This window comes from Aythya ferina, assembly GCF_964211825.1.
Source record: "Aythya ferina genome assembly, chromosome: 1".
Lineage (NCBI taxonomy): Eukaryota > Metazoa > Chordata > Aves > Anseriformes > Anatidae > Aythya > Aythya ferina.
Genome location: NC_140296.1, coordinates 70,230,031 through 70,256,644, shown reverse-complemented (window position 1 = coordinate 70,256,644; position 26,614 = coordinate 70,230,031). Strand labels below are relative to the sequence as shown.

At 39.1% G+C, this 26,614-nt stretch overlaps 1 protein-coding gene across 7 annotated transcripts in view; it reads left to right on the top strand.

Annotated features, from left to right (window-relative positions):
• The window catches only part of OCA2 (OCA2 melanosomal transmembrane protein), a 220,655-nt gene that overhangs the window by 145,506 nt on the left and 48,535 nt on the right, over positions 1–26,614 (top strand). For all 7 annotated transcript variants that reach the window (XM_084528709.1, XM_084528712.1, XM_084528711.1 and 4 more), the window contains 3 exons: positions 5,599–5,726; positions 10,596–10,655; positions 11,142–11,246. In XM_084528709.1, coding sequence (XP_084384835.1) covers positions 5,599–5,726; positions 10,596–10,655; positions 11,142–11,246 — 293 coding nt within the window. The remainder of the gene's footprint in view (positions 1–5,598; positions 5,727–10,595; positions 10,656–11,141; positions 11,247–26,614) is intronic.

Here is a 26,614-nt window from a genome sequence, read left to right as displayed (position 1 = left end):
TGAGTCTTTCTCACTGCTATTATGCCTCCTCACTCCCTTTTGTCCTATCCATTACTGCCACAGTAAACAGATTGCTCTCTCCCCTCTGAAGAAGCCTGGTATTTGCCTGAAGACTTGCAATTAAATCTTCTTATCTTTTAACTAAACATCCCAGAATCTTTTAATTTTTCATCAAAATTAAAGTTTTCAGACTGTTAACCATACTTCTCTGCCCTTGTTTTCTAATGGGTAGGCATCTGACAGTACACATTTTCTGGGTTTACTGGTGATGAAGAGAGAAAAGGCTGCTTCACAGGATTTGCTGTTTTTTATCCTGACCCTGGATTTCAGGAGGCCATTAGGTTCTGTTGTGATCCACTGTATTTCTTGAGTCTTTTCTGCAGGACTGTTAGGTATTCAGGTGCTTCCCAGCTTGGATTTGTGTAGTTTAAAATCTTCCTGCCTAATTGTAGTACCTTGCACCTGTCTTTCTTGAGCAGCCCTCTGTTTTGTCCAGGCCAGTACTGAGGTGGTGTAGGGTTATCCTGGCTTCGGCTTTCTGGGTAAACATCTCAAGCGCCATTTCAGTTTCCAGAAGAGAGAATGCACTATCAGTCTTCACATAGAAGTAAATTATTTCAAATTCTATGCACGTAAAGGAAACATACAGTATCTACATGTTCACATTGTTATGAGGAAGCTTATTATGCTTTTCAACTGCTAGTAGGTCAGACAAAATTACCTTTACTAAGGAATACAAATTTTGCTTAATGAGCATTTGAAAAGCCTGTAGATTACACAGTATTTTCATCCTTTCATTTCTTTCTCTTTCACCTATCTTCCTCCCACATATCCTAGTCTTCTTTTGGATTCTATTAGATTGTTTTCTGTTCTCTACTTCTTCTGCTTGATTATTTCAAAATAAGTTTTTATTTTTGTATTTTTTATTTATTTATTTTATTTTTTTAAGATGGATTGCAGTTGTATTCTGCTCATCATAAGCTATTTATTGTTCCAAATGTGGTTTTCCCTACTGGGTAAAGTGAATCAGAAAAGCAAAGCACTCAAGCTATTTCTCCTGTGCCATTTTCCTGGTTTCTGACAAGACACAGGAATCTTTTCTGTGAAGAATGCATTATAAATTTGCAAAGTGCATTTTATAATAAAAAATCATTTTATTTTCCCTAAAATAAATAGAAACTGTCTCTGTCTTCAACAGGTGCTGTGTGAGTGCAGAAGTGGAATTTAGATTCAGTTTCTCTCAACATTATATTTCCAGAACACCAATTGTTGTGAAACAGAAGCACTGAAAGGCAGTAAAAGAAGTGGTTTTGGGAAATACAAGTGGGCTTTGCTTTCACTGTAGTAATGAGAAGTTATTTTTTGAAATTATTTATATTTTTCTTCTTTCTGGCTATCTTTTGTGGCCCAGTAAGCTAGAAAATAAAGAAACAGAGATGACAGTCTTTAATGCACCCTGGGACTTTCAGTTCTTTGAAAATGAAGGAATGTTTCAAATTGAATCCAGAGCAAATGCAAAGACACCCAAATATATAGAACGCTGTCATGAATGTCATTAGCAAGAACATTGCTTAGAAAAGACTCGGGAAACCTGCCCATTTAGAGAGGCAAGTGGCTACGTAATATCTGTACAGATGTAGTTGACTTTGACAAGCAGTGTGGCAGAGAACAATCAATCAAGCAGTTACAGCCCATACTGACTACTGTGGTCTTCAGGCACCAGAAGATGTTACTCTTGCCCAGTTGCAGGGTGCTTGAAGTCAAACCTCAAGATCTTACAGGAAGTCCTCCAAAACTCCTTGAGAGACTCCCTCCTTCCTCTCCCCTTTTCTTTGCTCCCAACCTGTGTTCATCCTCTGAGAGATGGGTAGCTATCTCTTCTCTTTGCAGTTACAACAACAAAAAAAAACAACAAATACACTCTGTAAAGACTGTGCAAGTAGACTGCAATAAGTAGGTGACATCTTCAATTCTCGAGATCTGTACTTGCTGGAGTACTGCAGGAGGACACATCCCCTACCCATTTGTATTCCTTGTGAACACTATCATAAGGAAGGGCACTGTTCTCATGCCAAGCTGTGTGCATAGAGCTAATGCATGCTGCTAAAACCCATGTTGCAACAAAATGCTTGGCTCGGTCCACCTCTCGTGCAACTCATATTTCGTTAGTTTTAGCAAGTGATTATCTCCATCTACCATGCTCAAACTGATTTGTTTTTGGTAGGGGTGTAGAAATAATCCCAGTTTTTATCACAGATTATTCCAGAATTGCATAGAAGTCTCTGTTCTTTAATCCTTCACTTCATTGTACCTAATGTTGTCACTTACAGCTGTACAAAATAGCAGTAAAATTCTGCTTTTAAGCTCCAGATCTGTACCCATCTGCTTCCATTGAAGTGTCCCTCTAATACAAATTGCAATAATCTGCATTTAAGGCCCAGTGTTTTTTGCTGGAATTTGGAGAATAGCTAAGATTTGAAATTAGCCAGTCCAAGTCCATACCATTTTCTTTGTGCTCAGAGAAAATAACTATTACATTTGCATGGATAGATTCACCTTGCTTTAGGGAAAGGCAGAAAGCAATTCAATAACGATAGCAAAAAATGTGGTAGATGTCAGGAACTGACAGTTCCCTACTTACTTTCTTTTGCTATTTTGGAAACTCCTAAAGCAATTTATAACTGTTTCTTCAGTCTGATTTGCCTTTGGTAAGAATAAGACTATCTAAGATTTTCAAAACATTTTCCTGGAAGATCTTCTGTATGAGCTTCACCATTTCAGTATTCAGGCTATGTGCATATCCAGGGCCAGGAGAGCAAAAAAGCTGTACCCATTTTCAGCTTATGCCACAATCCAGCATTTACCTTGAGCAGTACAGAGTATTACCACTCCTAGGTCAGTCCAGGAGCCTCTTCCCAACAGTTGGTAAAAATTCCATTCTTCACGAGAAAATTTGCTAGCTGCTTAGCAGAGCACAATGAATTTGCAGAAAGAAGAAAAGCAAGATTGTGGGTACCTGGAGCTACGAAACAGGGTCTTTTACACAAATCAGGAATGTGGCTGATAAGCCCCTTGTAAAATTTGGATGGCTGAGATGATTATGACACAGTACTTTTTTCATTGCTAAAACAAACCAACCAAACACCCCACCAGCCTTTGTGAAGATAAAGACTTTATCAAATGCAAAGGCATGTTATGTATCCTTTACCCCAGTACGCCACATCCAGCTTTCCTCCTGATACAGATGAACCAGACCTTTTCTACCACTTGGTATCTATCTGCCTGCGTCAATGATGTGGGGTGGATTTGACCCTGCCTGTGCCATGTTTCATACTCAGTAGGGTAGAGGATGGACAAATGAGAGTTTGCTTTTAGAGCCTGCATGCCCTGAGTGTGGGTTGACTTCACTGCTAAGAGACTTCTGAGATGGACCATCTGGGCTGTCCCCACCCTGCTCTCTTTTGTGCTGGTTTTTGCTCTCCTCCTCTCTTGCAGTATAATGTTCATGTATGAGCTACTTTTGACTGAGGATGACTTAGATCACTGTGAGCAAAGCAGGGACTAGATTTGCTCAGTTTCCAGCATGGTAGCACTGGTGATGAGCAGAGATAGTTGTGAGACATGTTTTTTGGGACCAGTGAGGCACTCAGTTGAGATTTTACTCAAAATCTCTATAAGGAAACAATATAGGAGCTGAAGCTACAAAATTCCAGATATAAACTTCCTTCAGAGTTTTCAGCCTTATTTAGTTTTGGCTTTGTTTGTATGGAGGTCTTTCTGCTGGTAAACCATTAGATTTCCTAGTCCTTATATCTGTTTCCTTACAAGGATTTCCCTGCATTTTGCTCTAGATTAGCTTCACACCAGGCTAAGAAAAGTTCTCATGAGAGTTGCTTATCAAGGAATCAGCAGAACCAAAGTGATCAGTGGTGTCAAGAAGGATCATGGGGAGAAGCTGGGGAAAGGAAAAATTGTTCATAATGCTGGAAAGCATGTTTTTGGTCATGCCGAGGTCAGAAGCCACTTTAGGGAAATCAAGAGTAGAGCTGCACAGAGGAGAAAGTGGCACTTGGAGGAAAAAAATTAAAAAAATAATGTTTACAGCTTTGTGATGAGGCAGAACCTTTGGTCTCTTTATTCTTTTGTATTTACATGGAATTTAAATAGAATATTGGTTGATCTTAGTTTTAATCTGTTGAATGATTTTGGATCCCTTTCTTTCTTTAACCTAAGAGAAAAACAAACCCATGTGCATAAGCTGCAAGTCAAATGGCCTAAACTTTTATGAATGTCTTCTATTCTTGAATTTTCTTACAGCTGTGGTTCTTGAAGGCTCACTTTATTCATCTACCTGCTTTGCAGCAGGGGCCTATTCACATTTGGTCTTTGATTATAACTTTGTGATTTAAAGTTTTTTTTTTTTTTTTTTTTTTCCCCAGTCAAGATTGTTATTCTTCTTTCTTCCTCACTTGTTCTGCAGTGTTTTTGAATCCATCATTTTTCTACAGTGAATATATGAGATAGCATTAGGTATCTGAAAGAATCACAACAAAGAGAGAAATTACTTGAAGAGGTGGGATGCTTTATTTCCGTGCCATTAAAAAATCCTAAATTATGTATTTCAGTTCTACGCATTAAAAAAAAAAAAAAAAATCTGCTATTTAAGAAAAAGTAGAGAAGAAGAAAGAAAAGAGAACATCATCCTGAGGAAAAAAATGCCAACAAAATCTGTGGTTTTTTTTTTTTTTTTTTTTTTTTTTTTGTCTGAAATCCCATTCTACTGTTAAAGATAAATGTGCCAGAAGAATTAAACAGCTTCAGAAAGACCTTCAGCTGTGCAGGGCAAAAGCGAGTCTTGCTTGGACAAGAGATTCACTGCTTATATTCTCTGTCTGACTGTGCATTTCATCTGCATTTTCTCTCAGTCATCTACCAAAATGTGTCTTAAAACATCATGGTGTATAGAGGGATCCTGTTTGCAGAGAGTCTATTTTGCTGTTTAAAGATGTTCTCCTGTTTCAAAGATCATTACACATCCTGAGATTATCTGCTAGCACATTTAGCCTGTGAGTCTTCAATACCCTGTGGCTGCAGCCAGCCTTTCAGGGGGCTGCAGAGTCCTTCCAACCATCTCCTAACCACATAAAATTTTCTTTGTGATTAAAAGTCACTATTTTTGTTTTGCTTTTTTTGTGTTTTTGTTTGTTTGTTTGCTTTTTTGTTTATTTTTGGGTAACCCAGACACACCTTCTTTCCTTTCTTAATTATGCTTGCAGACTCTTGTCTTTCTTTCTCCTTTCTGGCCCTAGTAGAAAGCTGCTAGCAGCCTGGCCCTCATATGGAATTTTTTTTTTCCTATGTGTATGTATAGATATAGATTAGATATAGATATAGATATAGATATAAATTAGAAAGCACAAAACATTCTTCCTGGAGTACTTTTGAATTTCTCCTTTTAAAGAGTCAGAGTGAAAGTGTGGCAAAAACCTTTAACTGAAAAATGCAATACCATAACTTTCACATTACTAGTACATAATGTGTGAAGTGTGAAGTGTTGTTCTCTCTTTTCCCAATGTGCTCTCTCTTTTTCTAATGCAGGCTGGATTGCCATTTTGGGAGCCATTTGGCTGCTAGTGCTAGCAGACATCCATGACTTTGAGATGATATTAAACCGAGTGGAATGGGCAACCCTTCTTTTCTTTGCAGCATTGTTTGTTCTCATGGAGGTAAGATTTTGTGATTTCTAAAGCCTGAGCAGATAGAACCAACTTAAAACGTGAATTTTGAGGACATGTATGTTGCCAGCCAAAGATGTCTTGCAGATTCAATTCTGCTAACAAAATGAAAATTGAATGCAGTCACAGTAGTATGGAGTGAAACGGTGGAGTGGTAGAAGCCAGATATTTTTGACTAATTTTTCACTGTAAGCTTGGTCCTACTCTCCTTCTGCTGCATTTGCTGTGCACATCCAACACAATCATTTTCCATAAGTGGAATTTTTGTTTCCAGGTTTGTCTCTGCTCCATTCATTCAGGTAGTTTATATATATATTTATGTATTTATTTTGAAATTCTTTAGACAAACAATAGAAAAAATAAAAGAGCAAGAATAGACCATAGCTGAAAACTGCTTCTAATACTGTCAGCTACATGCTGGTTACCAAATGGCCTGAGAGCTTTCATGGGAGGATGGTTTCAAGGGATAATATCACTGAGTTTCAGTTTCCAGTTGTAATTGCAAAAGATTTTTTACTTGAGCTGTCTGGATATCTCATTGTGTCATTTTTGTGTGTTTGTCTGTTCTAATAGTCTTTTTGATCCATCCATGTTTTATACTCCTTTTTTAATATTTATATTTAATATTATTTTTAATTTTTATATTTTTACATTACATTATATAAATTTAAAATAATACAATAATACAATACAATAATATAATACAATATATTTATATTTACCAGTTGATGTTTTTGATTCTTTGTTTTACTGTTTGATGTATTTGATTTAGTGGATTTAGTTTTACTCCAAATGTTTGGAGAAATCTTTGTATGAATATCCATATTTGTATGTCAATAAGGTGTCTGTGCATTTCCTAAAATATTTGGTATTTCTTAGTTGTTACTTTTTCCATTTAAATGATGTTGTTAAGTTGTAGAAACATGATTGATAAAACAAGAATAATCACTGGGTAGTGAATTGTCTTTGTGAGCAGTCTGGGAAAAGCCTGGAATAACAAATTATCTTGCACAGCTTTCCCCCTACTATACACTCCAGTATTGGAAAAAACACAGACTTTGTAAATTGGGATCTATAAAAAACCAATTTATTAAGGAAAAAAAAAAAAAAAAAGGGAATAAATTTGAAGCAAATACAAGCATTGAATAACTCAACTAAATCTAATTAATTCCGAACTGGAAGTTAAAATCTGGTCACCTCTGAAAAGATGAATAGGCACTCTGATTATCATTAGGAAGCTTGTTTGAGACCTAGCAGGTCTAAAATTCATCAAGGAAATACTGATGTATTGCACACTTATTAGCACAGGCAATTTTTAGTTCTGTGTTATCAGGTTCTATATATCCTTGTGTTTTCTAGCTCTTATAGGGAATCCATACTGAAGCCATTTTTATTTTGTTAGCTGCTGCTGTAACAGTCTATTAGTTGCATTCCCTGACGTATTTATTGTTTTAGCTTGAATTGAACAGTTTTGATTTGAGTGCAGTCTGACTGTACAATAACATAGTAAAACACACAGGAAGTTATTTGCCATTTACTGCCAGACTTCAGATATGACTGCTATAATTCACTGAATTTCAGTTCTTCACTTTTATGGTTTCTCAGGTCACCAGTGAATAGTTTGCTAATGAAAGAAAAAATTTCCTGGCTCTTTAGTATAACAGCAATTTATAGTCATGAAAGGAACTTATCCTGGGAGTCAAGAGAAAAAGTGGGAGACAGTATATTGACAGCAGTCATCATGACATACTGCCCATAAAAGGGTTTGATGCAAATTTGTGTGCATAAAGTTCAGTCTAAAATGTTACATGATTTTTTTTTTTTCTGCAGTAAAGCTCTAATCTTGAGCTGTCAAACTGGAAATCATATGCTGGAAGGCACCAATTAGTGCAGTAATGCTCATTCCTCTCAGGACACAGGAAGATCCAGGAGACCCTCTGTGCAGTTTACATCCTGGGGAAGCCAGTGGCATGGTACTAATTGCTGCCTTTCAGTTACATGCTTGCAGGCAATAAGTCTGGATATTATAGACATCTTAAAGTTGGTTGCGTGATTAACACTGTCATCATATCCAACATGATGAGCTACCTGCAGACTGACTCTCTTGAAGGAGCAATGTGCATGTCTGTTACTCACTTCCCTCATTCCCATCCTTTACTCACTTCCCTCTTTCCTCAACATGTCTTCTGTAGTACCATGTCTGGATTCCAGAAGAAATTTTGGGTGATACTGAAAAGAAATACGTTGTGTTGATGGATAATTAAATAACAAGGCAGCACTGCTAACCAAATGTAACACTTAGCACTGCTTGCTGACAACTATGTGAGAAGTTTATTTTAAGGTGTGAACACAAAGCAATTGCAAAAAAGAAAAAAAAAAAAAGACAATATTACTGCTTTTACATACATTTTAAAAATCACTTTGATAAATATTGAGTTAATATGGGTGGAGAACTCATTGAGAGCAACCCTGCAGAGAAGGACTTGAGGGTTCTGCTAGACAAAAAGCTTGACATGAGCCAGCAGTGCACACTTGCAGCCCAGAAGGCCAACTGTATCCTGGGCTGCATCACCAGAGGAGTGTCTAGCAGGGCGAGTGAGGGGATTGTGCCCCTCTGCTGCCCTTGTGAGGCCCCACTTGGAGTGCTGCATCCAGGTCTGGGGCCCCCAGCACAAGAAGGATGTGGGGCTGTTAGAAAGGGTCCGGAAGAGGCCACGCATATGACCAGAGGTCTGAAGCACCTCTCCTATGGAGAAAGGCTGAGAGAGCTGGGGCTGTTCAGCCTGGAGAAGAGAAGGCTGAAGGTGACCTAACTGCAGCCTTTAGATTTTTAAAGGGGTCTTACAAAAAAAATGGAGAGTAACTTTTTGATCAGGCAGGCAATGATAAGACGAGGGGTAATAGTATTAAGATAAAAAGAGGGGAAATTTAGATTAGATGTTAGGAGGAAGTGAGGCACTGAAACGGGTTGCTCAGAGAAGCTGTGGATGCCCCATCCCTGGAGGTGTTCAAGACCAGGCTGGATGAGGCTCTGGACAATCTGATCTAAGGGGTGACACAGGTAGCTTAGAATCAAAATAGTAACTTAAGAATATAAAAATTTATTTGTTAAAGCCATGAAAAATGTCCTTATTTTTTAATGTAAAGGGTATGTGTATGCATCTTAAAGCTTTATCATCTGTTTTCTGAATGCAGCATTTTTAAATGTAGATGTACCTTCCCATGAGACGAGTTGTTAAAAGTAAATACAGTCTCTGGGTCATATTTAATATGTGGCACTAATGGCTCTGCTCTCCTCCTTGTTTTCCTTCTCAATGGGATGGTGTTCACTTAGAACTTCTGAGTGAGACATCCTGTCTTTTATGAGATACAGCTGACCTGCCTTTACCAATGCATCTTTTACTCATGTGGCGAGTGGAAAACTACCAGCCCAGCCATGGTATTGGTGCTCCTGCAGCATGTGGGTGCTGCTGCCCTGTGCTGCTGGTGGTACCCAAACAATTACACACTGCTGCCCAGCTGAGGAATTGCTGGTCTCAATGACAGACCCGCTGTCACTCTGTCATTACTATGTCTACTGTGCCATACTACTCGGTACCTATTAGGATCTTTGTCTGTCTCGGTCATGGGATTTGACAGTGTGTGAGTTCAATGCTGTTTTTTTCCCCGCAGTGATGTCTCTGAAGAGCTCTGTCTGACTGCCCGCTGTGCAGGTTGCACAGCATCATGCCATGTGAATGCTGACTTCTGCATCTCTGTGTGGTGATGCTCTCAGGCTGCACAGTGTTGCATCTAACTGATTCATTGTCATGGCAGGAAAATGGAAAGTAGACTAACCACTTTGGTCTGGGCTGCACCAAAAATGATGCAATTTTCTGCCCCGAGATACTGAAAAGTCAAAAAAATAGATATACCTCATTCAGCCTGGAAATAGTGCTTCATTACGAATGCTTGTAAGAAAGTAAAACAAAATCAATGTAAATTAAAGTCCCTTCTGAGATAAATTTACCCCCTTACCTTGTGTTTTGAAGGAATAGATCATACTTCTGGTGTGAGGACTCAGTTTGCCTTTCACTCCTATCTGCCCAAGGAGAGAACAGAACCAGAACCACTGGGCTGGAGTCTTGCTATGTCTTTTCATGCCTGGTAGTAACCATGGCTGTCTGGGGTACTACCCAGGTATCCCGCACAAATGGGAATAGTTCCCACAGGGAGGACAGGGCACTGTGGAGCAGGTTGTCCCCTGGCCCAGTGGTTACAGGGCTCTCCTTCTCAGGCTGGATGCTTGATGTGGGCATTGGGGAGCTGCTTTTCCTGTCTTATAGGTTCTGCTGCCTCTGTGCCAATTTTCATTCACCCAAAGCCTCTGGCCTGGTTTTAGCAGATGGGTAGTGTTAGTTTTTACAGGTGCAATGCAGCTATTTAACAGAAAAATATATTTTGTTTTCTATTTTCCTTCACATAGGCCTGAGCACAAGATGCCTGACCTTTTTAAATATGATACACTTCGGTCTACATTGTGGTTATGTCCAAGGTTTTGGGGCCACTGAATAAAAGTCAGTTGTCCTCAGGTATTCAGGAAAACTTGTTCACTGAAGAATGTAATCTTGACATTTCAGCCATTCCCTGATGCCTTTGCCCCAGGCTCTTGAAGCAATCCCACTAGTCTATCCACTACAACCAGCCCACTTCTGCAAATACAGCTACCATTTCTGTGTCTGTTCTTTCCACCAACTGCAAAGTTGCTGTAAAAGCTGCAAGAGATGAATTTCAAGATCTTGTGAATAGAAATGAATTGTGTATGCTTACATCTACTGAAAAAATGTGGCTTCACTAGCTGATATCTTTGTCTTTTTTTAGGCTTTGGCTCATTTGCATTTAATAGACTACATAGGGGAGCAGACAGCTTTGTTAATAAAGGTATGTTTAAAACATTGACAGTGTTTTTCAGGTAAGGAAAACAGTGGTATGCTAATAAAATGCTAAATAATATTTTTATTTTGGAATTTTATGTTAAATATTATATTTCTACATCAGTAATACTGAGAAGGTATGTCATACTTTTGGGTGGATGATATTCAGTGTGTATCTATGGGCAGAAGAAATGTTGCTATAAGTGCAAAAGGAAGCCTTTTTTTTTTACAGCCTAATAAACAAAAAATCCCAAGGTGCAAACAAATATAAAGAGTAAAAGGGGAAAATTTGCAGTTACACAGTTAATTTGAGTATTTATTATTCTATCTTTATATTATATATCTTATATTTGAGTATATTATTATTCTATCTGAGAGCCTGAAGAAATAAAAGATGTTGATAAACTAAAACCATGAAGACCCTGTGTGATTGTGCCGTTAGGGGGACAGAGCAATACTGATCTCATCAAAGTTGTAACTCTTTCAATTCCAGGTTGTTCCTGAAGATCAGCGCTTGGTGGTAGCCATCATTTTAGTGCTCTGGGTGTCTGCTTTGGCCTCATCCGTGATTGACAATATTCCGTTCACAGCTACGATGGTAGGAGTCGATACAGGTTTGACGTTTCCTCCTCCTGGTGCTGGGAAGGGAGCTGAGCCTGCTGGTTACAATTTGCTTTTTTTTGACCTCTGCTATGTTGTAATTTACTTTATTACCTGAGACTCCATCATTATTACAAACTTACTCATGTTCTTTAGATGTCTGGCTGGCCATTGCTGCAGTTGTCTGTTGAACTAGTAGTTAAATTTGTAGTCGTCTATTGAACTAGTGCACTGTTTTAGCTGCATTTTTGCACTTTCCTTGTTATATCAAAATAGATAGCTGAAAAGTAAAATAATCTTTTTGGATGAAAACTGTCATTATCCGTCTACTTCTGTTGGTGTTTTCCCTCTATTTGCCATGTAGTTATGCAATTTTTTAAAATACTTTTATAACCTTTTATAACTTCCATAAGTTATTAATTCAAAAAACAGCAAATAATATTAAATATAAAAATTGTTTTCAGCAGCTGATCCTAAATATCAGAAAAGTATCAAATTATAACAAATTAGGGCATGGTCAGATAGATTTATTCAATCAAGACCTGTATTTAAAGTGCAGTAATTCCTTAATTATGCCATAGGAATGATTCACTGTTACAGCATGTAACAAAAATTCAGAATTTTTTGGTGCTTTTTTTTCTGCCATTGTCATTGGGTGGCCATGTGCACCCTTAGCTTGAGTCAAGAGTTAAGACGCTTCCTACAGGGCATATGACAGGTTGGATGGATTTGCAACTATTCTATAATTATATGCTAATATGTTATTTTGGTTTGATCACCATGGTGTTTCCTGTGGAATAATATTGATTTAACAACAGACTGCAAGCAATATGTAGAAGGCAAAGGCTGGTTCAGGATGAATCACCTCCCAGCAAACACTTAAGGACAATTAAGCAATAATGCAAAAATCTTAACTTAGAAGGTTTTACCTCATATCCAGCTAGTCTATAAAAATTGGTTTTGAATAATAACAAAAAGCATCTCTATGCACATAGACCAAAAGGACTTTTAGAGATTTTGATAGCAAACCTCTTTTAAAGACTGTGTGTTTTGTGGAATGGTACTGAAACACAGGAATCTTTTGGGTTGTAGACCATGGCTTTTGAATCTTTGAGGGATGTAAATACAGGCAGACAAGAAAGGATTCCTGGCAACATTTTAGAAATTTCAAATACATATCTTTTCCATTCTATTCTGGGCCAAACCTAAGGCTGTTGCAACCTATTTTCTTGGAAAATAGGTGGAGAGGGAAGGAAGGAAGGAAGAAAAATGCAGGTATATTTTCATCTATGCAAAAGCTGTCAACAGCTGAGGTGTTATGAAATTCCTGTATATGGCAGACTGAAGCCAAGACCTAGCATTGGCTAGCTCAAAGAATGAACTAGGACTTTGGTCTTTGTTATTCTTCATCACAAAATTCCTGAAAAACTAAGTCACAGGTTTTTTTGTTTTTTTTTTTTTTTTTTTATGTAAGATTGTACGTGTTTTCAGTTAATATTATTTTTTTTTGTCTCTTTGGCACTTAGTTCCTACTGATGAAACAACAATAATTGCTTTTGGAAGGATATTTAACAGCACTCATGTCAAAGTTATAAACTCCAGATGTGGAGTATTACATGTTTTGAACCCATATCCTTTGTGGATTATCTTTTATTTAAATGGGTACAGTGTGTGTGTGCATGTAGTATACACAGTGCAACCAGTATTTCTCAGAAGACCTTTTATTTATTGACTTGTTTATTTACAGAATCAACCTGCAACTATGAAGAGCAGGTAGTCTTCCACACAGCTAATTCAGTCATTCAGCCACATAGTTCATTCACACTTTCACACTGTTACCCAGGGGGAATAAAAGCTTGGAGGTCAACCCCAAGTTGACCCTCAGAACCAGAGGATCATATTGGCATATGCATGGATATAAGTTTGGTTTCACCTACTGTAGAATATAGGAATATGGAACATCTGCTATGGTATAACCTTGAATGATCCTGCCCTCTTCTGGCAAAAGCTGTCAGCTTCATGGCTGAGTCCAAACCTTTATAGTCAGAATCATAGAATGGCTTGGGTTGGAAGAGACGTCATAGATCATCTAGTTCCATGCCTCCTGAGCAATGCAACCCCCTAGGTCAGGTTGCCCAGGGCCTCATCCAACCTGGTCTTGAACACCTCCAGGGATGGGGCATCCACAGCTTCTCTGGGCAACCTCACTACTTTCTGAATGAATAATTTCCTCCTAACCTCAAATCAAAATCTCCCCTCTTTTAGTTTAAAACCATTCCTTCTCATCCTGTTATTATCTGACAGAGCAGAGTCAATCTTCATCTTTTTTATTAGTCTCCTGTAAGTCCTGAAATGTTGTAAAGAGGTCACCTCAGAGCTTTCTTTTCTATAGGCTGAACAGCCCCAGCTCTCTCAGCCTTTCTTCATAGGAGAGGTGCTCTAGACCTCTGATCATATTAATGGCCCTCCTCTGGACCTACTCTAACAGCCCCACATCCTTCATGTGCTGGGGACTCCAGACTTGGATGCAGGACTCCAAGTGGGGCCTCACAAGGGCAGAGCAGAGGGGCACAATCCCCTCACTCGCCCTGCTAGACACTCCTCTGGTGATGCAGCCCAGGATACAGTTGGCCTTCTGGGCTGCAAGCATACACTGCTAGCTCATGTCAAGCCTTTTGTCCACCAGAAACTTCAAGTCCTTCTCTGCAGGGCTGCTCTCAATGAGTCCTTTACCCAGTCTTTACTCATTTCTGGGATTGCCCCAGCCCTGGTGCAGCACCTTGCACTTTGACTTGTTGAACCTCATTAGTTTCACATGGGCCCACTTCTCAAGCTTGAGTGGGACCCTTTGTATGGCATGCCTTCCTTCTGTTTTATCAACCTCATCACTTAGCTTCGTGTCATCCGTAAATTTGCTGATGGTGCACTCGATACATTGTCTATGTCACTGATAAAGGTATTAAACAGTTCTGGTCCCAAGACAGACCCCTGAGGTACACCACTTGTCACCAGCCTCCACTTGGACATAGAGCCATTGACCACCACTCTCTGGGTGTGACCTTCAAGCCTACTCCTTATCTACTGAATGGTCCACCCTCTCTCTCCAGTCTGGAGACCAGGATATCATGTGGGACCTTGCCAAAGGCCTTACAGAATTCCAGGTAGATGACAAGTCCAGGTAGATGACAGAGAATATAAAAGACACAGAAAAACTGACTCTCTCCAGTGAAGCCCTCCAAGACGTCCATAAATCTCCTTCAGTGGTGAACAATGTATCTGCAAGACAATGGGGAAATTCGTCTTGTGAATTTTGCAGTCATAGCCTTAATGGACCTTATAATGGGTAGGAATGAGGGGCCATCAATTTCCTCCAGTTTTTTGAACCTACAGATGCCCAAAATCTGTATATCTGTGTGGTTTTCATAAATATCAGCTGTGTGGACTGACTGAGCAAAGAGTATTTGGAGGATGGCATCAGAGGTCTCTTCCAGTATTGAATTTACCCATCCCAAACTGATTAGCAACTGACCAGTAGGAGTAAGGGGAAACCGGGCTCATGGGGTGACAGGCTGTTTGACTTGTACATGGATAAAGATTCCTGAAATATCATTCAAAGACAGTGAAAGGCTTGGTGACAGTTCACAGTTAAGGGCCCCAGCTCTATCTCTTCTGTATTCAAAAGGAGTGTATCCGGTGCTTGTTTTCTATATTCCATGGATGACAGTCTTACAGTCTCAGCTCTTCTGGCCACAAACCTCTAGCTGACTGTGGGCACAACCATTGCAATGGCAAGGGCACCCAAAAAGTCACAAACCTGCTTTTCTTCATGGGTGAGGAGGTGCAAGGAGACAAGCATCAGTTCATCCATGAAATGTCCCCAACACTGCCACTGCAGCTGTTGTATGAAGTCTTCCACTCACCCCCCACAACACGGTGTAGCATGTGCTGTCCAGACTTGGAGCAGAGGGGTAAGATGGGCTACAGACTCTTGTACAGCAACTCAGACATGGTGTGAAAACAGACAGGAGTAAGGGTCTCCAATGTGCGGTGACTGTGATGGGGAAGTGGCATCTTAACATCATTTGTGTAAGACACAGAAAGATACTGTGGTGATTTTTAGAAGGCCCTATAGACGCAGATGTGTTTATGTGTTACTTTTCCTGCAGAAAATTTGAAACCATATACTCACAGGATGCATTTAGCCGTGTGCCATACTGTAAATTCAGACTATATATCTAATTCAGAGAAAGCCCCCATAGACTGGAGGCAATGTAGATGAGAGTAGTCTCAGCTCCAGCTCTTTCAGTCTCCTGACCTTCTCCTATTACATGCATTACTTACTAATATAGAAGTTGTTACGTAAAGTGTTTTGGCAACAGATGTGCCTGAGAAATGGAAGAATTCCACTCTACATGTAGCATGTAAGAAGGCCTGCAGCTTGACTTCTAAGGGGCATAGTTGTGTTAAACAAAAAGAGAAAAAAATACAGAGAGGTCTGTAAATATGATGCTGTTTCAGTAAAAAACAAGCAAGCAACCAACCAACCAAATAAAAAACTTTGAAGTGTGGCAGTCCAGATTTTCACTTCAGCTTTTTTGTTTGTACAGTGGGATAATTAGATTTATAATGACTTGCTTTGTGTAAAGAAAAATGAAAAAACTCTGAATGGCTAATGAATGGAAACATAGATGAAAAAATTCATTTTGTCTGATTTTGGATAAAGCTGACTGGCCCATTTTAAGTGTCAAATTTCACAGTATTAAATTTTATAGCTGTCCGTTTATTACCTTAATAGGATGTGAAATGTGGAAACTGTTGATCATTACTGAAAATAACTAATTAAAACATGAATGTATCTGAGACAGCACAACTAAGAATTCAAGGAAACAACCTGTTTTATGAATTGAAGTAATGAAAACAGATTTCAAAAATTGTTTCCTATAAGAAAATGTAAGCATTTTCAAGGCTTGTTAATTATCTATGTAGAGAAGTTAGGATTCCTGTTTCTCCTAAAACATAAGCACAATAAATTATCTGCAATCTTAAGAATAAAATCTATTTTTTTTAGTTGTTTTAAGATAGAAATGTTGTATGGTGCAAAATATTAATGTATTTAAGCATCTATTACATGTTGATATTTTTCAGCACCTCTCTAACATTCTGCTCTATAAAAAAAATCCAAAAAAAATAGAAACAGAATTAGTTTATTATTTGAAGTGTCTTATCCTGATGTATCTTACCCTATTTTTTCAGTGCAACAGGGCAAAACTGTTCAAATTCTTCTTTGCTCTAGACAATAGTAAATCTGGTCCAACATCCCCTTCAAAATTGTCATACCGCATGGAATTCATATATATCACAGAATCATGGAATTTCTAGGTTGGAAGAGACCTCAAGATCATCGAGTCCAACCTCTGACCTAACACTAGCAGTCCCCACTAAGCCATATCCCTAAGCTCTACATCTAAATGTCTTTTAAAGACCTCCAGGGATGGTGACTCCACCACTTCCCTGGGCAGCCTGTTCCAATGCCTCACAACCCTTTCGGTAAAGAAGTTCTTCCTAAGATCCAACCTAAAACTCCCCTGGCGCAACTTAAGCCCATTCCCCCTCGTCCTGTCACCAGGCACGTGGGAGAATAGACCATTCCCCACCTCTCTACAACCTCCTTTAAGGTACCTGTAGAGAGCGATAAGGTCGCCCCTGAGCCTCCTTTTCTCCAGGCTGAACAAGCCCAGCTCCCTCAGCCGCTCCTCGTAGGACTTGTTCTCCAGGCCCCTCACCAGCTTCGTCACCCTTCTCTGGACTCGCGCAAGCACCTCAATGTCCTTCTTGTAGTGAGGGGCCCAAAACTGAACACAGTACTTGAGGTGCGGCCTCACCAGAGCCGAGTACAGGGGGACGATCACCTCCCTAGCCCTGCTGGGCACACTGTTTCTTCTACAAGCCAGGATGCTGTTGGCCTTCTTGGCCACCTGAGCACACTGCTGGCTCATATTCAGCTGACTATCCACCATCACTCCCAGGTCCTTCTCTGCCTGGGAGCTTTCCAACCACTCATCTCCCAGCCTGTAGCTCTGCTTGGGGTTATTGTGCCCCAGGTGCAGGACCCGGCACTTGGCCTTATTGAACTTCATACAGTTTACCTCAGCCCATCAGTCCAGCCTATCCAGATCCTCCTGCACAGCCTTGCTACCCTCGAGCAGATCGATACAGGCACCTAACTTGGTGTCATCTGCAAACTTACTGAGGGTGCACTCAATGCCCTCATCCAGATCATCGATGAAGATATTAAAGAGGACCGGCCCCAGCTCCGAGCCCTGGGGAACGCCACTAGTGACTGGCCTCCAACTGGATTTGACTCCATTTACCACGACTCTTTGGGCCCGGCTATCCAGCCAGTTTCTAACCCAACGATATAGAGGCAGTGAAACTGTATTCTGTACAGAGCTCAGAACATAGCAAGTATTTTATCATAGAATCATAGAATTACAGAATGGTTTGGATTGGAAGGGACCTTAAAGACCATTTAATTCCACCCCATCCTGCCATGGGCAAGGACACCTCCCACTAGGCCATGTTGCTCAAAATCCCACGCAACCTGGCCTTGAACACCTCCAGGGATTGGGCATCTACAGTCTCTCTGAGCAACCTATTCTAGTGCCTCATCACCCTCATAGTAAAGAATTTCTTCTTTATATGTAATTCAAATCTACTCACTTTTATTTTAAAGCCATTACACCTTGTCCTGTCACTATACTTCCCACCTTTCCTATAGGCCCTCTTTAGGTACTGGAAGGCCACTATAAGGTCTCCCCAGGGCCTTGTCTTCTCCAGGCTGAATGACCCCAGCTCTCTCAGCCAGTCTGTGTAGGAGAGGTGCTCCAGACCTCTGATTATCCTTGTGGCCCTCCTCTGGACATGCTCTAATAGGTCCATGTCCTTCCTACATTGGGTGCCCCAGAGCTGAATGCAGTACTCCAGGTGGGGTCTGCAATGCAAGGGGGGAAAACCACTTCCCTTGATCTGCTGGTCATGCATGTTTTGATACACCTCAGGATACAATTGGCTTTCTGGGTGGCAAGAGCACACTGCCAGCTCACGTCAAGCTTCTCATCAATTAACACCCCCAGGTCCTTCTCCTCAGGGCGGTTCTCAACCCATTCTTCACCCAGCCTGTATTTGTGCTTGGGATTGCCCCAGCCCAGATGCAGGACCTTGCACTTGGCCTTGTTGTACTCCATCAGGTTTGCACAGGCCCACCTCTCAAGCCTGTGCAGGTCCCTCTGGATGGCATCCCTTCTCTCCAGTGTGTTGACCACTCTACACATCCTGGTGTAACTGGCAAACATTCAGAGGGTGTGCTAAATCCTACTGTCCATGTCACTGACAAAGATGTTAAAAAGTGCTGGTCCCAATACTGACCCTCAAGGAACACCACTCGTCACTGATCTCCACAAGAGATGCTGACTGCAACTCTTTGAGTGCAACCATTCAGCCAATTCCTTACCTAGTGAGTGTTCCATATGTCGAACCTATGTCTCCAATTTAGAGAAAAGGATATCATGGGGGACAGTGTCAAATGCTTTGCATAAGTCCAGGTAGATTGCATCAGTTGCTCTTTCTCTATCCACCAGTGCTGTAACTCCATCGTTGAAGGCCACCATATTTGTCAGGCATGATCTGCCCTTAGTGAAACCATGTTGGCTGTCACCAGTCTCCTCCTTATTTTCCAACATTTTCCTTTTTTCCCTTTTTAAAAATGGGGTTATGTTTCCCCTCTTGCAGTCATCTGGAACTTCACTGGATTGCCACAACTTCTCAAACATGATGGGCTTTGACTTAACTTCACCCACCAATTCCCTTAGGACCTGCAGATGCATCTTCTCTGGTCCAATGGGCTTGTGCACCTTTAGATTCCTTAGATGGTCTCAGACCTGATCTTCTCCTACAGTAGATGGATTTTCATTCTCCCAGTCCCTGCCTTTGCCTTCTGTGACATGGGCTATTTGTCTAGAACACTTGGTGAAGACTGATGCGGATAAGTCATTGAGTACCTTGGCCTTCTCTGTGTCCCAGGTAACCAGGTCTCCTCTTTCCTTCTGGACAGGGCCCACAATTTCCCTAGTCTTCCTTTTACCACCAACATATGGAAACTTTTCTTGTTGCTCTTGATGTCCCTGTACAAATGTAATTCTAATAGGGCTTTAGCTTTCCTAACCTGATCCCTGGCTGCTCAGATGATTTCTCTGTATTTCTCCCAGGCTACCTGTCCTTTCTTCCACCCTCTGCTATGTTCTGAGCTCTGACCGCCCTTTCACCCTTTTTTTTGCTTGAGTTTAAGGAGCTTCTTGTTCATCCATGCAGGCCTCCTGGAGTTTTTGCCTGACTTCCTCTTGTTGGGATGCATCACTCCTGAGCTTGGAGGAGGTGATCCTTGAATAGTAACCAGCTTTCTTGGTCCCCTCTTCTCGCCAGGGCTTTGTCCCATGGTACTCTACCAAGCAGATCCCTGAAGAGGCTGAAGTCTGCTCTCCTCAAGTCCAGAGTAGTGAGCTTGCTGTGCTCCTTCCTTGCTGCCTTCAGGCTTACAAACTTTGCCATTTAATTGTCATTTAGCTTTACTTTCCCCACTGCCCCTTGTTGTTGGTGAGGAAGATTTCATACTAGAGAGGACGCTTTAGGAAGTTAATTGTGTACTTGAAAGAGTGGACTGGGTTTCTGAAGTGACTTAGCTCATCATAGTTTGATTACTCTTAACTGTTTATGTTTTGGTGAAATTCTGTGCTAAACTAAAATAAATCTTTGCACCCACAGAAAGATAAAGCAGCAGTATTCAGACCATATTCCATTTGCTTGTTTCATATAATTTGCCATGAATGCAAAGGTCATGAACTGCCCCAGAACAAGATGAAGAGATTGAAACTGAGTTGTTGAACTGTAACCAGAAGATTTTTCCCTACTTTTAATGCATTGGAAAGTGAAGGCCCAGCTCCCTAATTAAAATGTTTATCAGGGTGACTGTTTATTGTATTTAGTTGCATAAACATGCCTGGCACCTGTGATAGCTGCCCACACATATTAAAATCAATATTTTTTTTTTTGTCAATATTTAAAAAATCTACCCTGGCAAAATATTTTGAATTCAATATGTACTTTGTGGGAAAATCCATGAACTCTATGCAAAGGTCTATGTTGCCAGTTTCAAACCTACTAGATGTAAACTTATCTGTGAATTGCTTAAAAACAACCCACAAAAGTCTGTCCATAAAGACTTAAAAAAGCAGGAGCTTAGTTATTAAGTCTTATGCATTTTATTTTCCAGAATGGAGAGGATTTTTATTTTTATTTTTTTCATGTTGGATATCCAGCTTTCTTTGTCTGAAGAACAAATGTGGTGAATCACGTAGTGATGCTCTGTGTGTCATTCTATTAATCCGCTGATATTTTTCTTCCCTTTTGAACAGACTAAACTCACAATGACGTTCCTTAATAGGTAGTCTTACTCATTTTTAAGACCTGTATTTTCCTAGTATTGTCATTTAAATAGCCATGCATTTCTGCCCTTAGAATGTTAGGTGACATGATTTTATTACCAGCACGCTCTTTAATTTAATTGACATGTTTTATCAGCTGCATATGCTGGAGCCATCTGTTTATGTTTTTCTTTTATTATCGGAACTAAAAATATAGCCATAGTAAATCTTTGTTTTAGCTGAGTCTAAATACTATTTCCTCAATACATTGTAACAAGCAATTTCCATTAGCCACCTGGCTGGCAAGGTGACTTAGTCTCTGACAGGTCTTTGTTAGAAATCAGATAAATTTTGGCCAACTACTTCTTACCCCTAAAACTATCAGTCTTCATTTGCACTACTGAATATTTCATCAGTAACTCATGTTCTTAGTGCCACTTTTATTTTTGGATCTTCTTTCCCTTCTGCCCTACTGGAGTTTTCTATGTTCTTCATTTCAATGTTCAATTAATGTGTAAGACTGTACCCTCACAGTCTGCAGAGACAGACCAATCATCAACAGTTTGGGAAACTAGAAATAGCTTTTATTCTATTAATGTACATTCTCTGCAGTTTTCATAGAAAATATCTTTACCACATGCGGTTCTTAGCAAAGTGTGTGCTGTGAAACCCCATATTGTAGAACAGCAATGAATTCCTAAAATAAAGATGTAAATTGCTGCTTTACTGTCATGTTGCACAAATAGACAAGATGGGCAATATGACCTGATGACTTCTCTTGTGCTGCATAAATATGGGAAAAACATGAATGAGCGGCTAAGTTACCCTGCTTGCATGATGGGGATGCGTGATTACTTTTACAAATATTTTTGGAAAGCAGAGGGGGCTTACCCTGCTGTTGCTTATGAATCTTCTTCCACCCCAAGAGGCATCTCTCACTGACAGAGCAGCACTGTCTCTCCTCTTCGGTTTCCTCTCTACATATCTAGGGTTCAGCTAGTTAAGCTAAATCATCATCTCTGCTTGTATTTCAGAAGAGAGTCTTCAAAGGTTCAAAAGAGCTCTTACTTCTTGATCTTGACTAGTTAAATGTCACGCTCATGAGCAAGCTTTGTCATAAAAATAGGTTGATAGAATAAAGGTCTTGATTCAACTTGCTCTTTGGTAATTAGGAGTCATGGAAAAGAGTCTGTGGCAGCAAGGTGTGAAAATGTTAACTGTTTGGTCACACATTTGCTTCCAAAGTTTATGTATCAAAATAAATGTGAAAGCAAAATGCTGGAGGCCCTCTGTTCCACTTTCATCCCAGGAAAACTGGAAGGAAAAAGCCTTGTGAGGGGTTGAATAGATCCCCTCTGAAAAACAGAATTGAGACATTCAATTCTGACCCCCAATATTCTCTTTCAAAAAAAGGGATTGCCTACTACAATATAAATGCAAGGACTCTATTGAGAAAAATTACAGTATTTTATAAAATTTAGCTTGGTAGTAATTTACATATATAATTCTAGTCTAAAATCTTCCAGTTTTCTATTTTCCAAAGCATTAATTTAAAGTAAAAATTAAGCTTCCTCTATTTGTGGTTGCTTAAATCTTGCTTAAATTTTCAGGATGATGAAGAGCAGAGAGGAATGAGAAGAAATATGCTGTCCTGCAGAATTATATATTTGGATTCAATATATTCCTAATATTATTAATTGTTAATACATGGTATATTTTCTAGGGAAGGTGGGCAATTGTATAAGAGTAATAAAGCCCAACTCATTTTTTAAAAGCTTTCAGAACTATTCAAGATTAAAATGAGGATGAAATATTAGAATATATATACATTTGCATTTTTGGTCTTTTAATGTTTGTAACACACACTATGTATTTCCAAAATGTATACAGTAAAAAAAAATTTTGTTCACAAGGGTTGATTTTGACTAGGATAACTATATAGACAAATGTGCCAACATCATTAAATAGTTGTGTTGTTTGTGCATCAGCTTTTATTCTCTCTCTATAACAAATTTAATGTCCTGTATACAATAGAGATTAATGACTAGTACCTCTCTATATCAAGTCTTTGAGGACACCCTCCTTTTTCCAGGTACGCTTATTATTTCTTATAGTTATGTTTTGATGTTTTAGTACTCGGAGACACAGAATCATAGAATCACAGAATATCCCAAGTTGGAAGAGATCCACAAGTCCAACTCCTGGGTCCCAAAAGTACCACCCAAGAAATCAGACCATGTGTCTGAGAGCATTGTCCAAACACTTGAACACAGCAGGCTCAGTGCTGTGACCATTGCCCTGGGGAACTTGTTCCAGTGCTCAGCCATCCTCTCAGTGAAGAACCTTTTCCTAAGACAAAGCCTGAACCACCTCTTTCTCAGCTTCAAGCCTTTTTCTCAGGTCCTATCACTGATCACCAGAGAGAGGAGATCAACACCTGCCCCACCTTGTGAGGAAGATGTAGACCACGATGAGGTCTCCCCTCAGTCTTCTCTTCTTCAGGCTGAAGTCATATAGATAGTGAGATGAGATAGTGAGTCATATAGAATGGGTAAGGGGGGTGATTTGGCTCTGCTGTCTTGAGCTATGTCACTCATTTTATTTAAATTCTGCCAATCAAGCAGTAATGTAGGGTGAAATGTGGTTCAATATCAAATTTTCCAGACTTTTTTTGCTAAGATTTCTCTTGCTAAGACTGTTGAAATAAAGGCTATAAGAAATTAATGCTATCTTCCTGAAAAGACATTACAATTTTCATTCCAATATTGATAAAGATGCTGTTTATGTAATCTAAAGATGGAATAATAATGAAAACATGAGTTTTTTAAGCTTTATTTTTTTTTTTTATCTTTTTAGGGGCAGCACTTAGAAAAACTATGAAAAAGGCTGCATTCCATTTAAATTAATCGGCAAATGTATTTGTACAATATGTATTGCAGCAAGCTATGTTCCAGCTTGCAAACTATCCTAGCATGGTTTGCTTTTGATGCTGTTGTATATGTTGTGTATTTTTTTCTAACTCTTTCATAGTCTGCATTTTTTTTGTCACTTGGGTAAATATAACAGTAAATAAAGCTGAAGTTTGAGGTATTTGTAGTGCAAAAGTGTTGCCCAATATGTAATTGCATGAATGAATATGAAAAAAATATATATCTAAGGTGATTTTATGGGAAGCAGAGGTTCCCTTTGTAACAGCCTGTTTATGACCCTTATCTGTTTAAAAGGTAATTGCTCAAGCACTAAGAGATGTTATTGGCTTTAATTGCTTTGCAATATCTATTTAAAAGCTCTTGCTGGTGATCAAATTTCCTAATTCTTCATTGCTTTTGGGTCATGAATGTTCTGAAGATGGAAATTAGAACACTATTTGTATTATACTTACTTTTATATAACAAAAAAATGATGCTAGTGACTTTTGGAGCCTTTGTGACGTGTAGTTGCCAGAATATTCCATAATGTTTGCAAAAACTTGGTGCACTCTATGGATAACTAAATATTTTTATCTGAATCACTAGAAAATTAACTGAATGTTTTGCATTCATTTTTCATCTGATTATTTAAAACTGAAACTTATGAGGTGGCATTCCTTGTTAGAAATATCTCTTCTTTACAGAGGTTACATGCATGCTAGATCTAAATTCAAGCATATGATGGAGATCTATAGATCTTCCATTCTCTTTATAACCATAACTGCTATACGTTGGTAGACATGAATTCCTTTAAATAAGGGAAACACCCAAATTTAACTGTACATAAATATATATTCCTAAGGCATGTTTCAGTACTTGTCTCTTGCTGAAAAAGCAGACATTTATGGGAGCAGAGATCATTGATCTAGCCTGCTGCCAGTTAATGTACTTAGAAGCATGACATCACTGATGATAATTTTAACATAGATAATTAATTTTTATTAAGATTTTTTTTTTTTTTTAAATCAAGTGGAAGGGAAGCAATATTATGTCAAGGAGATACCAATAAAACCAGAGGGGTCAAGTTTGTATTTGCACTCCTGAAATATTTTCTTGGGTTTAAAAATTTCACTTTCTCTTTATGCATTGCAATGCATCTTTGTGTTTTAAAGAAGATAGAGTGAATTTCAAACCATGAATTTCAAACCTTTGATTAGAGACTTTCTTCTAAATAGTTTCAGTGTCTTCAACCAGTAGGGATTTATGAATCACTTAGAGCTCACAGAGCGGAGCTCCTTCAGTAAACAGAGAGAACCAAACTTTCTGATGGGAGTCTTGTGCATGTCTAGCTGCAAATACTAAGTGGAGAGTTACCTGAATGACTTTCTGCCTGGTATCTACATTCCACTTCTTGCTTCTCACATCCTTCACAGTGCTTTATATAGGGAAGAGCCCCTGGAGGGCCACAGGGCTCTGCTTTCCACACAGTTCTCATCAGTGAGGTATGAAAATAGCATTACTCGGTCTGCACTTAGGATCCTGCTAGCAACAGTTTTAGGATTGACCTCAAAAGCAAGAAAATAGGATTGTCATCTTAATGCACCTCCACCATGTCTGCAGGGCAGTGGATGGCACAAGGTCATCTGGTTTAAAAAGTGTTTTAAAAAGTCCTGCATGGTTCAGGGTTGTGTCCTACAACAAGAGAGTTAATGTAGTATAACAGGATACTTGCAAATAATTCCAAAGAAGCTAATAATTGGCTTTGGTTCTTACAAAATTACACAGCAGGAAGAAATGCTTTATCTAGATTGAGCAAGATGGCTTATTCTGGGATTTCAGTATTTTTGTTTAAATTTATTTCATTTTATGTTGAAACATAAATATAATTGTGGTTTGAATTGCGTATCATGTTCTGGCAGCAGTGGTTTGAGAGAAACAAAGTTTATGGGGGGAAATGATTTTTTTTATTACTGTCTTGTGAAAAAAAAAAAGAATATCAACAACAAAAACAAACAAACAAAAAAAATCCAGCAAAAACAACAGACAAGATACTGGGCATGCTGACTCTTCTTTAGGCCTGAAATAGAAGTACCCATCTTCAGGCAATGTACAGTTCAGGAATAATTACTTAAACATTACCTTATCTATGTTAACCAATTAGAGGATTTAAGAGGAATGATTAGCACCAATGGCAGGAGAGAGGGAGAAAGAAAGGATTGTAATTCTTCATAAAGCCGATATATTGATCCAGTCAGTAAAGGGGAGCATTATTCAGTCATCAAATTGAGAACATTTTTCAGGAAGTGGCTGGTCCATCTCTGAGATCACAGCCCTTGAGGGGGACCTTTGAAATACGTCCAAATGACAAATCAGAGGATTAAAAGTCATAACTCTAATCACTACTGAAGATCCCGAATTCTGAGAAAGCATTCAGCTTTAGGCAAATTACAGTTATTTACGTACATCCCTTGCCTCTTGGTTTCTTAGTGTTCCATGTTTGCTTATTCTTTCTCTGTCCTTTGGTCCCACAGACATGTTAAAAGCAGATCAATAGCATTATCAACTCTCACCTTGCTAATAACTCTTTCTCTACAGGTATTAATCATGCCTTTCTTTCAAAAGAAGCAGTTATACAATAAAGTGGAAGTATAAACAGTTTTCCCCAATCAAAACTCAAGTTGCGTAGCTTTGAAGGTTGCTACTGACTAAGATTTGGTGTTACTAGAAAGCTTGTCTGCTGTACTTTTTGGCTCTACACCAGTTGCCTAATGAAATCTTTTATGTTTCCTTACAAACCTCATTTGACTTACAAGTTGTGTGTGTTTTTTTAAATAATTTATTTTATTTGCTAAAAATATTAAATGAAATTAATAAAAATTTGCAAATATTTCCCAGGAGAACAAATATACGTTTTCTGGTAAATGTAATATTAGACTAAAAAGCAGAATAATTCAGCTCTACTTGTGAATTCAGAAGCCAGC